The sequence below is a fragment of the Scyliorhinus torazame genome, chromosome 9, assembly GCF_047496885.1.
Source record: "Scyliorhinus torazame isolate Kashiwa2021f chromosome 9, sScyTor2.1, whole genome shotgun sequence".
NCBI classification, from domain to species: domain Eukaryota; kingdom Metazoa; phylum Chordata; class Chondrichthyes; order Carcharhiniformes; family Scyliorhinidae; genus Scyliorhinus; species Scyliorhinus torazame.
Window position 1 is genome coordinate 170446544 of NC_092715.1, and position 22299 is coordinate 170468842.

General features: G+C 47.7%; 1 protein-coding gene across 3 annotated transcripts in view; it reads left to right on the forward strand.

The window, feature by feature from the left end:
• The first annotated feature begins 3933 nt into the window (after positions 1-3933).
• Positions 3934-22299, forward strand: part of secisbp2 (SECIS binding protein 2) — a 159623-nt gene continuing 141257 nt past the window's right edge. The window contains exon 1 of one of the 3 annotated variants that reach the window (XM_072516780.1): positions 3934-4066. Coding sequence is in view for 2 of the 3 variants with exons in the window: in XM_072516779.1 (XP_072372880.1) it covers positions 4362-4397 (36 nt within the window). In the remaining variant the exon portion in view is untranslated. Of the gene's footprint in view, positions 4067-4105; positions 4398-22299 lie in introns of those variants that run through there. The other 2 variants (XM_072516779.1, XM_072516778.1) reach the window with 2 other exon arrangements.

Sequence of the window (22299 nt, forward strand, 5' to 3'; positions counted from 1 at the left end):
TTCCACATCCTTCCTAAAATAAGGCGACCAGAACTGTACACAGTACTCCAAATGTGGCCTTACCAAAGTTTTGTACAGCTGCATCATCACCCTACGGCTCTTAAATTCAATCCCTCTGTTAATGAACACGAGCACACCATAGGTCTTCTTCACAGCTCTATCCACTTGAGTGGCAACTTTCAAAGATGTATGAACATAGACCCCAAGATCTCTCTGCTCCTCCACATTGCCAAGATCTCTACCGTTAACTCTGTATTCCGCATTCATATTTGTCCTTCCAAAATGGACAACCTCACACTTTTCAGGGTTAAACTCCATCTGCCACTTCTCAGCCCAGCTCTGCATCCTATCTATGTCTCTTTGCAGCCAACAACAGCCCTCCTTACTATCCACAACTCCGCCAATCTTCGTATCGTCTGCAAATTTACTGACCCACCCTTCAACTCCCTCATCCAAGTCATTAATGAAAATCACAAACAGCAGAGGACCCAGAACTGATCCCTGCGGTACACCACTGGTAACTGGGATCCAGGCTGAATATTTGCCATCCACCACCACTCTCGGACTTCTATCGGTTAGCCAGTTTGTTATCCAACTGGCCAAATTTCCCACTATCCCATGCCTCCTTACTTTCTGCAGAAGCCTACCATGGGGAACCTTATCAAATGCCTTACTAAAATCCATGTACACTACATCCACTGCTTTACCTTCATCCACATGCTTAGTCACCTCCTCAAAGAATTCAATAAGACTTGTAAGGCAAGACCTACCCCTCACAAATCCGTGCTGACTATCCCTAATCAAGCAGTGTCTTTCCAGATGCTCAGAAATCCTATCCTTCAGTACCCTTTCCATTACTTGGAAAGACACTGCTTGTGTCATCATGGAACAGATGACGGAGGGCATCGGAGGGGTGCGCGTCTATGTTGACGACGTCATCATCTGGTCCACCACACCACAGGAGCATATCAGTCGTCTCCAGCGTCTCTTTGCGTGGATACGGGAACACGGCCTGCGCCTCAACCGAGCCAAGTGTTCTTTCGGCCAAACTGAGCTAAAGTTTCTGGGGGACCACATATCCCGGTCAGGAGTGCGTCCGGATGCAGACAAGGTGAGTGCCATTACAGCCATGCCGCAGCCGGCAGACAAGAAAGCAGTGCTACGCTTTCTAGGCATGGTCGACTTCCTGGGGAAGTTCATTCCCAACCTTGCCTCCCACACAACGGCTCTTCGCCACCTAGTAAAGAAGTCCACGGAGTTCCAGTGGCTGCCCGCACACCAGAAGGAATGGGAGGAGCTCACAATTAATCTCACCACAGCCCGGTATTGGCGTTCTTCGACACCTCTCGTGATACGAAGATCTCGACTGATGCCAGCGAGTCCAGCATTGGGGCGGTACTCCTGCAACGGGATGACACTGCATCATGGGCCCCGGTCGCCTATGCCTCGCGGGCCATGACCCCCACAGAACAGCGCTATGCGCAGATCGAGAAGGAGTGCCTGGGTTTGTTAACCGGCATAGACAAGTTCCACGACTACGTGTATGGTCTCCCCCAGTTCACCGTTGAAACCGACCATCGCCCCCTGGTCAGCATCATACATAAGGACCTGAATGAGATGACCCCTCGCCTCCAGCACATCCTACTCAAGCTCCGGAGGTACGACTTCCAACTGGTCTACACCCCGGGAAAGGACCTCATCATTGCGGATGCCCTATCCAGAGCAGTGAGCACACCGCCCGACTAGGAGGGGTTCGGCTGTCAGGTCGAAGCGCAGGTGGCCTTCACATCGGCAAATCTGCCAGCTGATGATTCAAGTCTGGCCCGTATTCGCCGGGAGACTGCGGCTGACCCCCTTCTACAACGTGTGATGCGCCACATGACGGGAGGATGGCTCAAAGGACAGTGCCCACAATTCTACAATGTTTGGGACGACTTGGCCATCATTGACGGTGTCCTCCTAAAGCTGGACCGGATTGTGATTCCACACAGCATGCACAAGCTGATCCTCGACCAACTACACAAAGGCCATCTGGGGGTTGAGAAGTGCAGACGGAGGGCCCGAGAAGCTGTATACTGGCTGGGCATCAACGATGACATTGCCAACATGGTGCTAAACTGCCCCACCTGCCAAAGGTTTCAGCTGGCGCAACCCCCTGAGACGCTTCAGCCCCATGAGTTGGTGTCGTCCCCCTGGGCAAAGGTGGGTGTGGACCTTTTTCATGCTCTTGGCAGGGACTACGTCATCATCATAGATTACATTTTGAATTATCCAGAGGTCATACGCCTGCACGATTTGGCGTCGTCCGCTGTCATAAGGGCATGCAAAGACACCTTCGCTCGCCATGGCATTCCGTTTATTGTCATGTCGGACAATGGGCCCTGTTTTGCATGCCAAGAATGGTCTTCTTTTGCTGCTTCGTATGGCTTCACACACGTGACATTCAGCCCTCTGCATCCCCAGTCAAATGGCAAGGCGGAAAACGGCGTTCACATCGTCAAGCGGCTCCTCTGCAAGGCTGCTGATGCCGGATCGGATTTCTGCTTAGCCCTGCTGGCCTATCGCTCGTCCCCACTAGCCACTGGCCTCTCACCAGCCCAGCTGTTGATGAGTCGCGCCCTCAGGACCACTGTGCCATCCATTTTGGTCCCTACACCCAACTATTCTCCAGTGCTGCAAAGGATGCGACAGCAGCGTGCTCAGCAGAAGGTGGCACATGACACTCGGGCAACTGATCTTCCTGCCCTGGCACCTGGAGACAACGTCCGCATCCACCTACCAGAGGGTGGCTGGTCGGCAACTGCCGAAGTTCTCCGACGCGTGGCTCCCCGCTTGTTCCTGGTTCACATGCCTGATGGCCTCATTCGCAGGCGCAATCGCCGGGCTCTTCGCCTGCTTCCGCGCTCGCTACGTGATCATGCACCGGTGCCACGCCCTCCTATTGTTCCTGATGTCGACTTCGTGGAGCTTCCTGCCACTATGCCCATTCCTCTGTTGCCTGTGGCCAGGCCCATTCCTCAGCCGGTGGATCCTGACCCATCCTTGAGGCGGTCAACCCGAATTCGTCACCCACCTACTAGGCTGGTCTTATGAGCCTGTTTGAACAATGAACTCAATGATGTATTATGCCACAATGTTAATATGTTTCTCTTTTTGTCATTACAGGAGTTCATTTTGATGCTTAATGGTTACACGTGTTTTGTTTACGGTACAACCTCGTTGCTATGTTGCACCTGACACCTTCCTATGTATATAGTTTAGCCTCATGTACATGTTGTAGATATTGCACACACACATTCAGCTGCACTCAGTACACATCTATATTTATTACCACATAGGCACATATTCTTGTAAAAAAAGGGGGGATGTCATGATATTCAGATAAACATCATGGTGCAAACATACATACACATGATGGACAGATCAATGGACCAATCAATACACACACAACATCACAGCCAAGAGCATACACACTATAAAACGGGGAACATGACACTTCCCGCTCATTCCAGCAGGAGACAGCTCAGGGCATAGAGCTCACAGCAAGCCACTCAGACATTCACCATGTGCTGAGTGCTTCTCCAAGATAGTGTTAGGGCTAGGTCCACAGGTTAGAGAGTAATGAACGAACCACAGTAACCAGTTTACAGATGTTGTTATCGTTCGTAATAAAACTGAGTTGTACCAACCGCAACCGTGTTGGTTTGTCTATGTAGCAGAGCACCCAACACGACAGTATGGATGATTGGTTTCTTTCTCTAAAAATTGGTCAACAATGAGGATATTTTTACGACAATCCACCAACTTTAAAAAAAAATCTTTATTAGTGTCACAAGTAGGCTTACATTACACGGCAATGAAGTTGCTGTGAAATTCCTCTAAATTCCTGCAGATGCTGGAATCTGAAACAAAAACAGAAAATGCTGGACAATCGCAGCAGGTCACACCATCCGTTGAGAGAGAACGGAGCTAACATTTCGAGTCTGAACGATGTTGTTTTCGGGTTCACCAACTGAATAGACTAACAGAAATGAACCGAAGGGCAAATTAAAAGGGGCCGCACCTGGTAGGAGCATGCCCGAAAAGGATATCAAATCAAAGTGTGAAAAGAGGGGTCGATAAAGCAATCGAGTCTGAATGACTCTTTGTCAAAGCTGGCTTTATTGCAGCTTTTCAAAATTGAATTGAGATTCGCGGGTTATAACCTGTCTGCGGCTAGGGCGGGAGGAGGAGAAGCAGCAGTCTGTGCTTCATGCAGGTTGCTGGTCTCTCCGGCCTCTGAGCCTTCCGGGCTGCCGTAGTGAGGCGGGTGTTGATGTTGTGACAGCGGCGCCTGGGAACGGCTCTGAAAGATCGAGGCCATGGCCGAGCGGGGCAGCGGCCGTGCCGCCGCAAAGGTAACTCGGGGCGCGGGGCCGGTGCCTGTTCCCGGGCGAGGGAAGCCGAGTGCCTGTGCCGAGGGAGGACCGGGGGGGTTGCGGGTGGGGGCCGTGCCGCGAGGAGGAGAGTCGATGTTTCAGCACCGGCCCAGGTAACCGGCGGCACCAATTCAGGCCGAGAGTCGACAGTGAAAGGAAACGAACGGCTCAGCACTCCGGGGACAGGGGGCCATCGGCCGCTTCTGGAACTTTCTCTCGGCCTGTTAATCTGCAGTCTTTTCAAATACCTTCAGACCAAGGGAATTAAACATTATTGCAATCCTATTAATGGGAATGAAGTGAAAGACTTGGTATTCACTTGGCATTTCCGACCTCGGGACGTCACAAGTCGTTTTAAAGCAAGCGACTTAGTACTTAGAAATGTAGGTCATCTGTTTGAAAAGAATACGTCCTTAAAAATTGTACAGCCCCCCCCCCCCCCCCCCTCAGATTTCATGCCACTTTCAGCCAAATATTGACCGATTTACCGAAACTGTGGTTACTAAATATTGACTTGTTTGATCATAATTTGTGTCACTCGATAGTGGCTGGCGAACTAGTTGGTTATTTGTCCAGCTGTTTTTCGCCTGAAAATGTCTATGTTCCTATCAATGCAACAGAACGAGTTTGGAGTTTTGCATCATAGTGTTCCAGGTCATTACCGATCACAGTGGGTTTTGTTTCATATGCGAAAATGAAAACGCTACTTTACCTTCACCTAAGCCAGATTTAAGTTTTTGGTTATCAGCTAGTATTAATTGTAATCGGTCAGCATGTATTAATTATAACTGGTCAGCATTTTACAAACTCATGTATAAAAAGATTTCTGTAAACTCAAGAAAGCAGGAAGTATGTTGAGAAAGCAGTAGGTTAAAATTAATGCAACCAATCTCAAACTAGACTAAGCAGATAAATCCTTGGGAAAAAAACTATCTGAGGATGTTTACATGATATCTCTAAGAAAATTGGACAGAGTACAGAAATCTACCAAATGAAGAAAAAAACTGTGCAAGCTTCAAATTTAAGAACAGTAAAAAGAATGGAAATAATCAGCAGGTTAGTATCTGTCAAATAGGGGTGAAATTCTCCCATCCCAACCAAGAAGTCAAAAAGTCGAAAACCTGCCAGTGTAACCTCATGTTACAATTCTTCCAATGGCAGGTTGGTCTTTCCACGAACTGGTGGCATCAACGCTATTTGCATCTCATGAATGGTTGCCCACTGGCATCCCAGCAGACCGTGCACTCTTTGATCACTCCAGGAAATTGTCAGTCTAAAACCTGTTTGCTAAAGAGTGGCGTGCACAAGGCAGTCCTCTGTTCACAAGATACTTTGAGGTGAAAGAGATAATTGGAAGGTGGGCTGTGCAAGGAGGTGGCACAGGGGAAGGTGGAGGACAGCGGCTCACGATGGCAGGCAGAGGGACAAGGTGGAGGATGAAGAAGTTGAACAATGCAAGCAGAGGGAAGACTTGAGGGAGGGAAGCTGGACCCTGAGAAGTCTGCATGGAAAGCTCACAAACAAGCGGCTCAAAGGAATACCACATTGTTTACTGGAAGGGAATGCACAAAGATTGCAGATGTGGTGGTAGGTAGGGGTTCAAGTAAGCCATGGACATCTCACAAGACTATGGGCTCAGGGGAGTGTGGTTGAATCAAGGAGCTGACTTCTTGAGGCTGCTAACCATTAGCTTCTGGATAGCTGATGTCCTGCATGGTCTGATGAAGACTGGTGTGCTAAAGAGGGTAATAATGTGTGCTGCACTGTTAGGTAGATATGGCACCAGTTGATGGCGGGCGGACAAATGAGTTGCCAGCCCACCAGGAAATTCCGAGGGTAACCTGCCTGTGCATAATTAATTGGGTTCCAAGTGCAAGATCCTGCCATTCTGGCTCGTGGGAAAGGCACCACTGGAGTGGCTCGCCACTATACTTTGTCTCAGAAATTGAGAATTCTGCTCTAGAAGTCAATAATTTAGGTCTTAGACTTGCAGTGGTATCAACCTACAGCCTGCAGAAATGTTTTATATGGCCAGCAAACTTCCCACAAATATCCAGGCTAAGATTGTCCAGGGAAAAGTTCCTGGAATGATGAGGCTGATTTTTTTTTTTTGACATACACTGATTTGGAGGACAAATGGATATTTTACCAGATACAGATTGAAAGATGCAAATGTTTTGAATAGTAATATGGATTAACAGCAGGAAGCTGAGCCAATGGATAGAAATAAAGCCAAAAACCAGAAGGGTGACAGTAAGTGTGTGTGGGATTGAAAGACTGGATGTGGAGAGTCGTGAGTCTTTTGAACACTCTTTCTGAAAAGGTGGCGGAAACTGCGCCTTTGAATAGTTTAAAGCATAGCATGGTAGGTTCTTGATAACAAGGGAGGGTGCAAGGCTATTGGGGTTCGGCATGAATATGGGATTGAGGTTGCAATCAGATGAGCCACAAGAGTATTGAACAGCGGAGCAGGTTTGAAGTGCAATTTAAGGATTAAAATCCTGGGGTTATAGTGTGTTTTGAGTGTAGTGGTCGTGTTTTTGAGTGTATAAGTCATGTTTTTAAAAAAGGATGTTTTTTGTAAACCCCTGGTAGCTTCTAGGAGCCAGAAGGTGAAATTGACCAAAGGAATGTGGTTTCAATCTGGGCTAATGCACTGTGTTTGGAGTTAATGTATTTTCAGTCTGTAGATTTAATTTTCTTTACAACTTGGGGAGATGAAGTCATTGCTGGGGGGAGCTCAGGAATGCAGAGAGTCAGCTTTTGGAGAAGGCTTTGGAAAGAGAAGAGGCAAAGTCTGAACTGTCTGAAACTGAGTCCACAATTCTCTCACAGTAGGATAGTTATAAACGAGTAATATGTAAAGCAGAGAAGTCTTGTCTAGGGACAAAGAAGAAGTTGAAATACGCCAGATGTTATAACCTGCCTGATTACTACTGACTGGGGACTAATGGCAATCCCACAATCCTTAGTAAGTATGAGCTTCCCCAAGGGGCGGTGACATCATTAGCAGAGTCCCTGCATAAATAGAGCTGGCCAGTGTGGAACCAGCTAGAGAGGAGTGAGCAGGTGTGTGTGCATAGGTACGTGTGTAAGTAAGACGTTTGATGAACTGGTGACCTTTGTGGGGCAACATTTTAACTCAACCTCGTCCACGATAGGTCAGCATTACCGTTTTAATACCGCAGAGAGGACCCCAGGAGAATCCCTTGCTGAGTTTCTATTCAGGCTACGCAGGATTGCGGAGAACTGTAACTGTGGTGAAACTTTGTCAGAAATGTTACGCGACCGTTTGGTTTGCGGTATGAACAACGTGGCCACCCTGAGTAAGTTGTTAGCCGAGCCGACATTGACTTTTCAAGAGGCCATTCAGTTGGTTTGGCCCGAGAGAGTGCAGAACGGGGAGTGCAGGAGCTTCAGCGAATGGAGGTGCATGCCTTGGGGTGCAAACCCTTCGTCCAAAAGTGCCTCCCCGCACCCCTGCCGTACCTTGGGCGGGGCGGTATCTGTTTCAACACCAGTGGCTGCCGGACGTTCCTCCCCGAAGGGAGCCTTCTCCAGTGGCTGCCGGACATTCCTCCACGAACGGAGCCTTCTCCAGAGCCGATGGATGAGGAGCCATGTCAGTGTCGGACTTGTGGGCGCCGACCCCGTCGCGGACGCCGGTCCTGCGGGCGCCAGAGGCGCCGTCATTCTGACAGAAACTGGGCCAGCCCAGGGGCCGTACCATCCATTTGGATGAACTTGCGGCGACTATTCCTGAGGATGTGGAGAAGGAGGACGACTGCCTGCAGCTGAATTGTGTGGTAGCTCCTCGTGTGGCCCTCATTAAGGTGACAGTATGGGTCAATGGTCACCCGCTTGAGATGGAGTTGGACACTGGCGCAGCCGTCTCCATGATCGCCCAGAGGACATTCCACCACATCAGGCAGGGTATACAGACCCTACATTAACCAATACATAGGCCAGGTTGGCCACCTATATGGGTCAACCATTGGACATGAATGAAATTAAATGAATGAAAATTGCTTATTGTCACAAGTAGGCTTGAAATGAAGTTACTGTGAAAAGCCCCTAGTCGCCACATTCCGGCGCCTGTTCGGGGAGACTGGTACGGGAATTGAACCGTGCTGCTGGCCTGCCTTGGTCAGCTTTGAAAGCCAGCGATTTAGCCCAGTGTGCTAAACCAGCCCCTATTGCTGGAACATTGCTGGAACTACAATGACCCCCCTGGTTTATGGACGCCAGGAGCGGCGTTTCTTGCTTATCGTGGTGCGCGGCCACGGGCCTTGCCTATTGGATCTGGACTGGTTGCGCCATTTGGGGCTGCAATGGCAGCACATCCTTCAAACAGATTCTGGAGGGTTGACGGAGGTACGAGGATGAAACCCAGATGTATTCCAGCCCGGTTTGGGGAAGATAAAAGGGGCCGTAGCCAATATCCAGGTTGAACCTGGAGCCACGCCGTGCTATTTCCGGCTCGCCCGGTGCTTTACGCCTTGCTCGAGAAGGTAGAAGGGGAACTCACTCGTTTGGAGACCTTGATTATTATCAGGCCTGTCCATTTCGCATACCGGGCAGTGCCAATTGTACCTGTAATGAATGAAGCCAGATACCACGGTTCGCTTGTGTGGAACTATAAACTTACAGTGAATACGGCTTCCCGGCTCGACCGATATCCAATGCCCCGCATAGAAGATCTCTACACGAAGCTTGCAGGCGGACTCTCGTTCACAAAATTAGATATGAGTCACGCCTACCTACAGTTGGAGCTGGACCCTGCCTCCCAGCCATATATAATTATTAATACACACAGGGACCTGTATGAATATACACGGTTGCCCTTTGGCATATCCTTTGCCTGTGCTGTCTTTCAACGCGTGTTGTCTTTCAACGCGTGCTGTTTACTTAAACGACGTTTTGATTACGGGGACATCGGAGTAGGAACATTTGGACGCTGCCTTTCGACGCTTTTCTGTTTATATTGTTAAAAGTGCGTTTTCGGGCGAAGGACGTGGTCTACCTGGGTTATCGGGTGGTCCGTGAAGGTTTGCACCCCGTCGCAGAGAAGGTGCGCGCAATTCAACAGGTTCCCGCCACGACTGACAATTCGCATCTTTGTTCTTTTCCCGGCCTCATAAACTATTACGGGAAGTTCCTCCCCAATCTGACAACTACGCTGGCCCCGTTGCACCTTCTGTTAAAGAAGATTCACATCTAGGTTTGGGGTCAGACGCAAGAAAACGCTTTCCGGCAGGTGAAACCGCAATTGTCGTCGTCTGGGTTCCGAACCCACTATGATCCTGAAAAGCCTTTGCTCATCATGTGTAATGCATCCGTATATGGTATTGGGGCCATCCTGTCCCAGAAGATGGAGAACGGAGCCGAGCGGGTGATAACTTTAGCCTCCTGCACATTGACTGCAGCGGAAAAGAAGTACGCGCAGATCGAGAAGGAGGGCCTGGCGGTGGTTTTTGCGGTTTTTCGCTGGCTACGAGTATTCTCTACATCATAAACCAGGGACCCAGATAGCAAATGCCAATGCACTGAGCCGATTGCCTTTGTCGACCGGCCCCATGTCGACCCCCACGACCGGAGAGGTGGTTGCAACCCAACGTTTTATTAACTCCTTGCCTGTCACGGCATCGCAGATCCGTGAGTGGACCCAGACGGATCCAGTCCTGTCAAAGGTTCGGCACGTAGTGTATGGTGGGCAGCATAGACAGCTCCCCAGGCAAGTTGCGGGCATTTTACTCCAAGCTGTCAGAATTTAGTGTGGAAGACTGTATCCTCTTGTGGGGGACGTGTGTGATCGTTCCGGAAAAAGGACAGGAGCTGATACTAAAGATACTTGCACAATGGGCATCCGGGTGTGACCAAAATATAAATGTTGGCCCGGATCCGGGTGTGATGTCTGATGCCCAGGCCTCGACGTTGACATTGAGAAGGTGGCCCAAAACTGCTGCATTTGCCAGGAGCATCAGAAGCTTCCACTGGCCACGCCCCTACATCACTGGGAATGGCCAGGGCGGCCTTGGGCGCGCTTGCGTGCGGATTTCGCCGGCCCTTTTCAAGGATCCGTATTCCTTTTATTAATCAATGCCCAAACTAAACGGCTAGAGGTGCATAAGATGGTAGGCACAACGTCCTGCGCAACGATCGAGAAGATGCGTTTGTCTTTCAGTCCGTATGGCCTCCCCGAGGTGCTTGTCCCGGACAATGGCACTCCTTTCACAAGTGAGGAGTTTGCAAGGTTCATGAAGATGAATGGCATACGCCATATCCACACCGCTCCATACCACCTGGCTTCCAATGGGTTGGTGGAGCGCGTAGTGCAGACGTTCAAATGGGGCCTAAAGAAACAGTCTTCCGGATCTATGGACACTAGACTGGCTCATTTTTTGTTTTCGTATTGGACCACTCCACATGCAGTGACTGGGGTAGCTCCCGCGGAACTCCTAATGGGCCGGAGACTTTGCACCCTCCTTAGCATGGTTCCCCCGGACATTGGCGCAAAAGTACGCCGCACTCCAGAACGGCAGGGGCAGGGCCTTTCTCGGCATTGACTAATTCGGCAGTTTGCGCCTGGTGACCCAGTGTTCGTTCAAAATTTTGCTGGTGGTGCCAAGTGGGTCCCTGGCGTTATCCTTCGTTGCTGAACGGGTCCTATCTCTTACCAGGTGCAAGCCCAGGGTCGTCTCCAGCGCAAAAATGTAGACAACATTCAGTCCAGAAGGCCGCCTCTTTAAAAGATTCCCCGCTCCCGGAGCTCCCTTCTACAGCCACAGAGACCAAACACAGTGGAGGATAATCCTCACGGTCTTCCACTGGCGCCGCACTCAAAGCCTGCGCAGGTCGTTGCAGATCGGATGGACATAAGGACGCCGAGATGATGGAGCAGTGGACTCTGACTCAGGGATCGAGACACGGGATGCCTCCGAGTGCGAGTCCTCGGTCCCACAGCCCGTGGGTGTACAACCATTACGCCGTTTATCACGGAAGTGCCGTTCTCCTTCTCGTTACACACCACCCGATCCAGCGCTTCATTTAAATGGTGTCTGGCATGCGGCAAAACGAGTCCGACGCCCTCCTTCGCCAGGGTCTTCGGTGGATTCATTGGACTTGGGGTGGGGGGGGGGGGTGGTTGTTACAACCTGCCTAATTAATACTGGCTGGGGACTGATGGCAATCCCACAATCCTTAGTGAGTATGAGCTTCCTCAATGAGGGGGGGCGAAGAAATCATTAGCAGAGTCACCTGCATAAATAGAGCTGGCCAGTGTGGAACCATCTAGAGAGGAGTGAGCAGCAAAGGAATACTGCTGGTGTATATATGTAATTGTAAATAAAGTTATTTCTTTCAATTCTGCAAACTCGTGCTGGATTCTTCGTGGCCCTCACAAAACCAGGTCAATCAGCTTTTTGAAGATATTCAGCCAAAGGGTTCTAACAGGAACAACATTTGTATTGTAAAGCAAGTATTATTCCATGCCAAACAAGGTAGATTGAGAGCTGTATGTTTCTTGTTGTTTAATGGGAAATTGAGAAGTAGAGTTTGAGGAGTTTCAGGAGTAATTGTAAGCTGTTTTCTCCAGGTGTGAAGAGTTTAATATTGTATTCATAATAAAGCTTTGTTCTAAAGAATACCAAATCCCTATTTCCTCATGCAATCACTCCTGGAGTGAATTGTTCCTTCTGCTCAGTTGGAATTCATAACCTGGAACAAAGAAATGGCTGAGGAACTTAAATTCGTACTTTGCTTCTATCTTCACAAAAGAAGACATGAATAATGTACCGAGAAATGTTCTGAGAAATACAAGTTTTAGTGAGGAGCAAAGCTGAAGGAAATTAGCATTAGTAAAGAAACGGTTTTGGACAAATTAATGGGATTGAAGGTGGACAAATCTCCAGGGCCTGATAATCTTCATCCCAGAGTACTCCAGGAAGTAGTCCTAGAAATAGTAGATCCATTGTTGGTCATTTTCCAAAATTCTTTGGACTCTAGAACTCTGGAATGGTTCCTACAGCTTGGAGGGTAGTGAATGTAACCACCCTAATCAAAAAGGGAGGTATAGAGAAAACAGGGAACTATAGATCAGTGATCAGTCGGTAGTAAGGGATTTGCTGGAATCCATAATCAAGGATTTCATAGCAAAGCATTTGGAAAGCAGTGGTGTAACCAGACAAAGTGAGCATGGATTTATGAACTGAAAATCTGGTTTAGCACACTGGGCTAAATTGCTGGCTTTTAAAGCAGGCCAGCAGCACGGTTCAATTCCTGTACCAGCCTCCCCGAACAGGCGCCGAAATGTGGCGACTAGGGGCTTTTCACAGTAACTTCATTTGAAGCCTACTTGTGACAATAAGCGATTTTTATTTCATTTCATTTCAAAATCATGCTTGACAAATCTATTAGAATTCTTTGATGTGACTAGTAGAGTTGACCAGGGAGAACCGATGTATGTGGTTTATTTAGACTTTCAGAAGGCTTTCAACAAGGTCTCACATAGCAGATTAATATATGTAAAGTTAAAGCGCATGATATTACGGGTGATGTCTTGAGATGGAAATAAAGCTGGTTAGCAGACAGGAAGCAAAAAGTTGGAATAAATTGGTCTTTTTCTGATTGGCAGGCAGTAACTAGTGAGGTACCGCAGGGATCTATGCTAGGACCCCAACTGTTCGCATTATATATTAATGATTGGGACAAGGGAACTAGATGTATTATCTCCAACTTTGCAGATGATACAAAGTTAGGTGGGAGGGTGAGCTGGGAGGAGATTGCAGAGATGCTTCAGCGGGATTTGGACAGGCTGAGTGAGTGGGCACAAGCATGGCAGATTCAGCATTATGTGGATAAATGTAAGGTTATTCGCATCGGTAGCAAAAATAGGAAGGCAGATTATTATTTGAATGGGTGTAAATTAAGAGAAGTGGATACTCCGTGAGACCTTGGTGTCCTGTTGCATCAGTCACTGAAAGTAAGCGTGCAGGTACAGCAGGCAGTAAAGGAGACAAACGTTATGTTGGCCTTCATAGCGAGAGGATTTGAGTTTAGGAAGAGATCAGAGAATCAAAGAATTTATAGTGCAGAAGGAGGCCATTCGGTTCATCGAATCTGCACCGGCCCTTGGAAAGTACACCCTACTGAAGCCCAAACCTCCATCCTATCCCAGTAATCCCACCGAACCTTTTTGGACATTAAGGGCAATTTAAAATGGCCAATCCAACTAACCTGCACATCGTTGGACTGTGGGAGGAAACCGGAGCACCCGGAGGAAACCCACGCAAACGTGCAGACTCTGCACAAACAGTGACCCAAGCCGGGAATCAAACCTAGGTCCCTGGCGCTGTGAAGCAACAGTGCTAACCACTGTGCTACCATGCCACCCATGTTTTACTGCAATTGTATAGCGCATTGGTGAGGCCACACCTGGAGTATTGTGTGCAGTTTTGTGGTCCTTATCTGAGGAAGGTTTACCAGGCTGATTCCTGGGAAGGCGTGACTGTCATATGATGAGAGACTAAATCGGTTAGGATTATATTCATTGGAGTTCAGAAGAGTGAGAGGGACCTCATAGAAACTTACAAAATTCTAACAGGATTAGACAGGGTAGATTCAGAAAGAATGTTCCCGCTGGAGGGGGAGACCAGAACTATGGGTCATAGTTTGAGGATAAGGGGGGCACGGTAGCATTGTGGATAGCACAATTGCTTCACAGCTCCAGGGTCCCAGGTTCGATTCTGGCTTGGGTCACTGTCTGTGCAGAGTTTGCACATCCTCCCCGTGTGTGCGTGGGTTTCCTCCGGGTGCTCCGGTTTCCTCCCACAGTCCAAAGATGTGCAGGTTAGGTGAATTGGCCATGATAAATTGCCCTTAGTGTCCAAACTTGCCCTTAGTGTTGGGTGGGGTTACTGGGTTATGGGGATAGGGTGGAGGTGTTGACCTTGGTTAGGGTGCTCTTTCCAAGAGCCGGTGCAGACTCGATGGGCCGAATGGCCTCCTTCTGCACTGTAAATTCTATGATATGATAAACCTTTTATGACTGAGGTGAGGAGAAATTGTTCACCCAGAGAGTGATGAATTTGTGGAATTTGCTACCATAGAAAGTAGTTGAGGCCAAATCTTGTGTAATTTCAAGAAGGAATTAGATATAGTTTTGGGGGCTAAAGGGATCAGGGTATTGAACTTGATGATCAGCCAAATGAATGGCTTGAAGCATGGAATGGCCTCCTCCTGTTTTCTATGTAACTAAACTAAAATATTGGGATTTTGGTCCAGTATCCCAGCCAATTTTGTCTGGCCTGGGATCGTAATAGTTGAGAAACAGCACCTAATCTTCCTAGCAGGCAATTTACAGCTCCACCCGTAACATGAAATTTAACAACTTCAGACATTAACTACAATTCCCATTATTCTCTCTGGTCGTACATGTTGCCATAGTTGGATATTTGTGCCAAGGGAGAGCTCCAGGGTCCCAGGTTCGATTCCCGGCTTGGGTCACTGTCTGTGCGGAGTCTGCACGTTCTCCCCGTGTCTGCGTGGGTTTCGTCCGGGTGCTCTGGTTTCCTCCCACAGTCCAAAGATGCGCTCGTTGGGTGGATTGGCCATACTAAATTGCCCTTAGTGTCCAAATAGGTTGGGTGGGGTTACTGAGTTACCGATGGGGTGGAGGTGTGGGCTTGGGTAGGGTGCTCTTTCCAGGGGCCGGTGCAGACTCAATGGGCTGAATGGCCTCCTGTACTGTAAATTCTATGAACATCTTCAAACCTGAGACGTTTTGCAGGTGACACAGAGGCCAGCTTGACAGAGTACAGCTTGTGTACACAGCACTTAACTCAGAAATTTAGAAAATGTAAAGGGTATGTGGAACAACGTTCCAGTGAGGAATTAATAATGTTTCGCTTCAGCTCCTTCAAAAAGCAACTTGATAATTGCCTGCTACTGAAGTTTGTAATGGCTCATATCACATTTCTTACTGGGTGCAATGGTTCAATATTTTTGGAAGTGGGAAAGCTTCCAGATAATCAGGATTGTGTGATAGAGTCATAGGGATAGTTAGAAACTCTATAGTATTGTTTGATTACCTTGGGGTAGTGGCCTCCTCCTGTAGATCTTTCCCCTGAGGTTATTAGATCCATGGAACGAAGCCTGTAATACAACGTGTGGATATGGTACATATTTAAAACTGGGTTTCATAAGCAAGAGGATACTGACTTTTGGATTTTTATGTTTGAAACTGGTCATGGTATAGCGAGAGTAGATGAAGCAGGAAATATTTTGGAAATGGAAGAAGTCGATATGAAAAAGAAGTCAATTCAGTGTCTTCCAGGCTGGCAAGGTTTTGTATCTGCAGGTTTAGCTCAAGTTCTTGGACAGGGATGTTGATGCAATTGTGAGCAGTGGCTTAGAGGTGCTGATAGGACCGTAGCTTTGGTTTTACCCAACATGAAGCTGGTGGAAATTGTGACTTAGTTAATTCTCATTTATATTGTCAATTGTAAACAAAAACCCTTTCCATTTTTGGTGTGCTTAATTGACTTTCTGCAGTTCTTCCAGACATGTCATCTCCATATTAAAAATGGATATTGAGAGCTAGAGAAGGTACAGGGAAGATTTACAAGGATGGTTCTGGAGTTGAAGTTAAACTTGCCAGAAAAGGCTGAACAGAGGGGTCAAAGTCTGTGTGATGTCACACGCAGGGTAGGAATGCAGATTCTAACCTATTGTTTAGCCATGATATTGTGTCACTTACTTGTATTTTGGACCAGTCAGTGGACAATCTGGAGGATGCTTGCAGACCGCCAGTTGTCCATGGACCACATTTTGAGAGGCACTAATTTAACTGGAATCTGTATAAACACAGGAGAGGAAAAGGAACAGGAAGGACAGCACTGTGCACTGCTGCCACATAGTATCAGGGACCTGGGTTCGATTCCGACCTCTGGTTACCTTCTGTGTGGAGTTTTCACATTCTCCCTGTGTCTGCGGGGGTTTCCTCTGGGTGCACCAGTTGCCTCCCACAGTCCAAAAGATATGCAGGCTAGGTTGATTGGCCATGATAAATTGCCCTAAGTGTCCAAAGGTTATGTAGGGTTAAAGGGATAGGGTGGGGGATTGGACCTAGATGGGGTGGTTTTTCAAAGTGTCGGCGCAGACTCGATGGGGCAAATGGCCTCATTATGCACTGTGGGATTCTATTCTATTCTATGCTGATGGGTTAGATGAAGAGGGAGTTAATGTGCCAACATAGACCAGTTTGGCTGAATGGCTCGTTTCTATGCTATTAATTTAATTGATGCTTGTGAAATATGCTTTGGGTTGATCTGGAATACAATGAAAATGACACGGGTTGTTTAGGTGCTAGGCAAACTGAAGATTTTAAATTTGTCAGTTTATTAGTTTGTTTTTCAATAGGACTTGGCATCATCTTGTTTTCTTAGCTGCTTTTATGTCAGACTCAAACCAGTTCTTCAACCCAACTAGCTTGCAGATATTAGCTTAAAGCCTCCTGCAGAATGTTTGAGGTGAGGGTCCGTGTCCCTGCTGATTTCACCTGTGGGAAGTGCACCCATCTCCAGCTCCTCAGAAACCGCGTTAGGGAACTGGAGCTGGATGAACTTCGGATCATTCGGGAGGCAGAGGTGGTCATAGATAGTAGCTTCAGGAATGTAGTTACTCCGAAGAATCAAGATAGATGGGTGATGGTGAGAGGGGCTGGGAGGAAGCAGTCAGTGCAGGGATCCTCTGTGGTTGTTCCCCTCAATAACAAGTATACCGTTTTGGATACTGTTAAGGGGGACGACCTACCAGGGGTAAGCCACGGTGAACGGATCTCCAGCACTGAGTCCGTCCCTGTGGCTCAGAAGGGAAGGAGGGAGAGCAGGAGAGCAATAGTTATTGGGGACTCGATAGTTAGAGGGACAGATAAACGGTTCTGTGGCAGCAAAAGAGACTCACGGATGGTATGTTGCCTCCCGGGTGCCAGGGTCTGTGACGTCTCGGACCGTGTTTTCAGAATCCTTAAAGGGAGGGGGAGCAGTCACAAGTCGTGGTACACATCTGTACCAACGACATAGGTAAGAGAAGGGACGGGGATTTAAAACCGGAATTTAGGGAGCTAGGGTGGAAGCTGAGAGCCAGGACAAACCATGTTGTCATCTCTGGTTTGTTGCCGGTGCCACGTGCAAGTGAGGTGAGGAACAGGAAGAGAGTGCAGATAAACACGTGGCTGCAGGGATGGTGTAGGAGGGAGAGTTTCAGGTACGTGGATAATTGGAGCACATTCTGGGGAAGGTGGGACCTGTACCAGGACAGTTTGCACCTGAACCAGAGGGACACCAATATCCTGGGAGGGAAATTTGCTACAGCTCTTCGGGGGGGTTTAAACTAATTTGTTAGGGGGCTGGGAAAACGAGCTGTAGTCCAGAAGCCAGTGTCGAGAGTAGTGAGGTACTGAGGAGGGTATCAAGGTCGCAGGAGTGTACCAGCTGACAGAAAGGTGGGTTGAAGTGTGTCTACTTCAATGCAAGGAGCATCTGGAATAAGGTAGGTGAACTTGGAGTGTGGATTGGTACTTGGGACTACAATGTTGTGGCCATTACGGCGACATGGTTAGAACAGGGACAGGAATGGTTGTTGGAAGTTCCGGGGTATAGATGTTTCAGTAAAAGTAGGGAAGGTAGTAAAAGAGGTGGAGGAGTAGCATTGTTAATCCAGGATAGTTTAACGGCTGCAGAAAGGCAGTTTGAAGGGGATCTGCCTACTGAGGTAATATGGGCCGAAATTAGAAATAGGAAAGGGGCAGTCACATTGTTAGGAGTTTTCTATAGGCCCCCAAATAGTAATAGAGATGTCGAAGAAGAAATTGCAAAACAGATTATGGATAGGTGTGGAGGTCTCCGGATAGTTGTCATGGGTGACTTTAACTTTCCAAATATTGATTGGAACCTCTATAGGTCAAACAGTTCGGATGGGGCAGTTTTTGTACAGTGTGTGCAGGAGGGTTTCCTGACAGTATGTGGATAGGCCGACAAGAGGGGGGGCTACGTTGGATTTGGTACTGGTTAATGAACCGGGCCAAGCATAAGATTTGTTTGTGGGAGAGCACTTTGGAGATAGTGACCACAATTCGGTGTCTTTCACTATTGCAATGGAGAGGGATAGGGCCATACGGCAGGGCAAGGTTTATAATTGGGGAAGGGGTAATTATGATGCGATTAGGCAAGAATTAAGGAGCATAAGATGGGAACAGAAACTGTCAGGGAAAGGCACAAATGAAAAGTGGAGCTTGTTCAAGGAACAAATACTGCGTGTCCTTGATAAGGCAGGGAGGAAATGGCCATGTGAGGGAACCATGGTTCACAAAAGAGGTTGAATGTCTTGTCAAGAGGAAAAAGGAAGAGTATGTAAGGATGAGAAAACAAAGTTCAGTAGGGTCGCTTGAGGGTTATAAGATATCAAGGAATGAGCTGAAAAAAGGGCTTAGGAGAGCTAGGAGGGGCCATGAGAAGTCCTTGGCGGGCCGGATCAAGGAAAACCCCAAGGCTTTTTACTCTTATGTGAGAAATAAAAGAATGACCAGGGTGAGGGTAGGGCCGGTCAAGGACTGTAGTGGGAACTTGTGCATGGAATCAGAAGAAATAGGAGAGGCGTTGAATTAATACTTTTCTTCAGTGTTCACAAAGGAGAGGGGCCATGCTTTTGAGGATGACTGTGTGATTCAGGCAGGTAGGCTGGAGGAAGTAGATGTTCTGAGGAAGGATGTATTAGCAATTTTGAAAAACCTGAGGGTCGACACGTCCCCTGGGCCAGATGGGATATACCCAAGGATTCTTTGGGAGGCAAGGGATGAGATTGCAGATCTTTTGGCTTTGACCTTTGGGTCCTCGCTGTCCATGGGGATAGGGCCCGAGGACTGGAGAGTGGCCAATGTTGTTCCTCTGTTCAACAAAGGGAATAGGAATGATCCTGGTAATTATAGGCCAGTTAGTCTTACTTCAGTGGTCGGGACGATAGTGGAAAATGTACTGAAGGATAGGATTTATGACCATTTGGAAAGTTGCAGCTTAATCCGGGATAGTCAACACGGATTTGTGAAGGGTAGGTCTTGCCTCACAAATTTGATTGAATTCTTTGAGGAGGTAACTAAGTGTGTAGATGAAGGTAGAGCAGTTGATGTCGTATACATGGATTTGATAAGGCGTTTGATAAAGTTCCCCATGGTCGACTCATGAAGAAAGTAAGGAGGTGTGGGATAGAGGGAAATTTGGCCAATTGGATAAGTAACTGGCTATCACATAGAAGACAGAGGGTGGTGGTGGATGGAAAATTTTCAGACTGGAGACCAGTTACCAGCGGTGTACCACAGGGATCAGTGCTGGGTCCTCTGCTATTTGTGATTTTATCAATGACTTGGAGGAGGGGGCTGAAGGGTGGGTCAGTAAAGTTGATGACACCAAGATTGGTGGAGTAGTGGATGAGGTGGAGGGCTGTTTAAGGCTGCAAAGAGACGTTGATAGGATGCAGAGCTGGGCCGAAAAATGGCAGATGGAGTTTAACCCTGATAAGTGCGAGGTGATTCATTTTGGTAGAAAAAATTTGAATGCGGATTACAGGGTCAACGGCAGTGTTCTGAGGAATGTGGAGGAACAGCGAGATCTTGGGGTTCATGTCCACAGTCTCTGAAGGTTGCCATTCAAGTGGATAGAGCCGTGAAGAAGGCTTATAGTGTGTTAGCGTTTATTAACGGGGCTCGAGTTTAAGAGCCTTGGGGTTATGCTGCAATATACATGACCCTGGTGAGACCACATTTGGAGTATTGTGTGCAGTTCTGGTCAACTCATAGGAAGGATGTGGAGGCATTGGAAAGGGTGCAAAGGAGATTTACCAGGATGCTGCCTGGTTTGCAGGATAGGTCTTATGAGGAAAGGTTGAGGGAGCTAGGGCTTTTCTCTTTGGAGCGGAGGAGGATGAGAGGCGACTTAATAGAGGCTTATAAGATAATGAGGGGGATAGATAGAGTGGACGTTCAGAGACTTATTTCCTTGGGTGGATGTAGCTGTTACAAGGGGGCATAATCTATAAGATTCAGGGTGGGAGATATCGGAGGGATGTCCGAGGTAGGTGTACTCAGAGAGTGGTTAGGGTGTGGAATGGACTGCCTGCTGTGATAGTGGAGTCGGACCCTTTAGGACCTTTCAAGCAGTTATTGGATAGGCACATGGAGCACACCAGAATGACAGGGAGTGGGATAGCTTGATCTTGGTTTCGGACAATGCTCGGCACAACATCGAGGGCCGAAGGGCCTGTTCTGTGCTGTAATGTTCAATGCTCTATGTTAAAAGGTGTTTACCAATTCCCCCCTGTGTTGACCAAATGAGGATGAGATGATGCAAATCTTGTCCTTGTGATAAAATGATGCAGACCTGTTGCCTTGTTCTCCCTTTCCATACAGGCACCAGAATATCTGGTATTTTCCAAGGACAGCCAAAGACTAAACATGACTTGCAGGATCAGGAAACATCCTTTCATGTTTCAGTCACATTTGTTGTGGTGTGCTACACATTGTCAGAGTTCAGGACTGCATTTCTTGCAGCTCACAATTACAGGTTTTGCAAGTGCTTTAAACTCATTTTGTTATTTCAGAATTTACTTTAGGGTGTCTTTTCTGCAAAATCTGCAGGGTGATGGATGGTTCCTTGTCTATTTCCTGTCTTTTAAAATAGGAAGTAAATATAGTCTAGCCAATGTAAAAGCCATACCTTCAGAATCGGCCACACTGACAAAGGTCTGGCAGCAGGCATTGTTGGTCAAGGAATGTGTGTTTAACAGAAAACAAAGATCATGTTAGAAAGAAACATTTCTTATTATTTTATGGGATGTAGCGCCGCTAGAGAGGCCAGCAGTTTTGCCTGTCATTAATTGCATTTGAGAAGGTGGTGGTGAGCTGCCTTCTTGAACTGCTGCAGTCAATGTGGCTTACGGTGCGAGTTCCAGGAATTTGACCCAGCCATATTGAAGGGCCGGCGATATAGTTCTATGTCAGGATGGTTGCAGATACATTAACGATGTTCCAAATACATGGATAGGATGGATATAGAGGGGTACGGCACTACGAAGTGCTAAGGGTTTTGGCCAAGGGTGGTATCATGACCGGCACAGGCTTGGAGGCTGAAGGGCCTGTTCCTCTACTGTATTGTTCTTTGTGGAGAGGGATTTATAGGTGCTGGTGTTCCCATGCATCTGGAGAGTGACTTAACCCACAACCTTCTGACTCCAAGGTGAGGTCTAGCCAGTAAATCAGAGCTGGCATTGGGTAGTGCTAATTAAGTAAATTTGGCCTTGTTAACTTCTTATTAATTCGTTGGCTTTGGATATTGTTGGCAAGATCAGCATTTAAAAAAAAAAAAAAAAAAAATTTAGACTACCCAATTATTTTTTTTTCCAATTAAGGGGCAATTTAGCATGGCCAATCCACCTAACCTGCACATCTTTGGGTTGTGGGGGTGAAACCCACGCAGACATGGGAAGAATGTGCAAACTCCACACAGACAGTGACCCAGGGCCGGGATTCGAACCTGGTTCCTCAACGCCGCAGTCCCAGTGCTATCCACTGCGCCACATGCCGCCCTGGCAAGATCAGCATTGATTGCTCGGTCCATAGATAGCTTTGAGAAAGTGGTGCTGAGTCACCTTCTTGGACTGTTGTCATCCATGTAGTAAAGGTGCTCCCATAGTGCTATTATTAGGCAACAAGTCTCAGGATTCTGTGTAGTGACAATGAAGGAACCATGATCTGTTTTCACGTTATGATGATGTGTGACTTGGAGGAAACCTGGAAGTGGCGGGTGTGCCTTTGTCCTTCTAGGTGGTAGAGGTT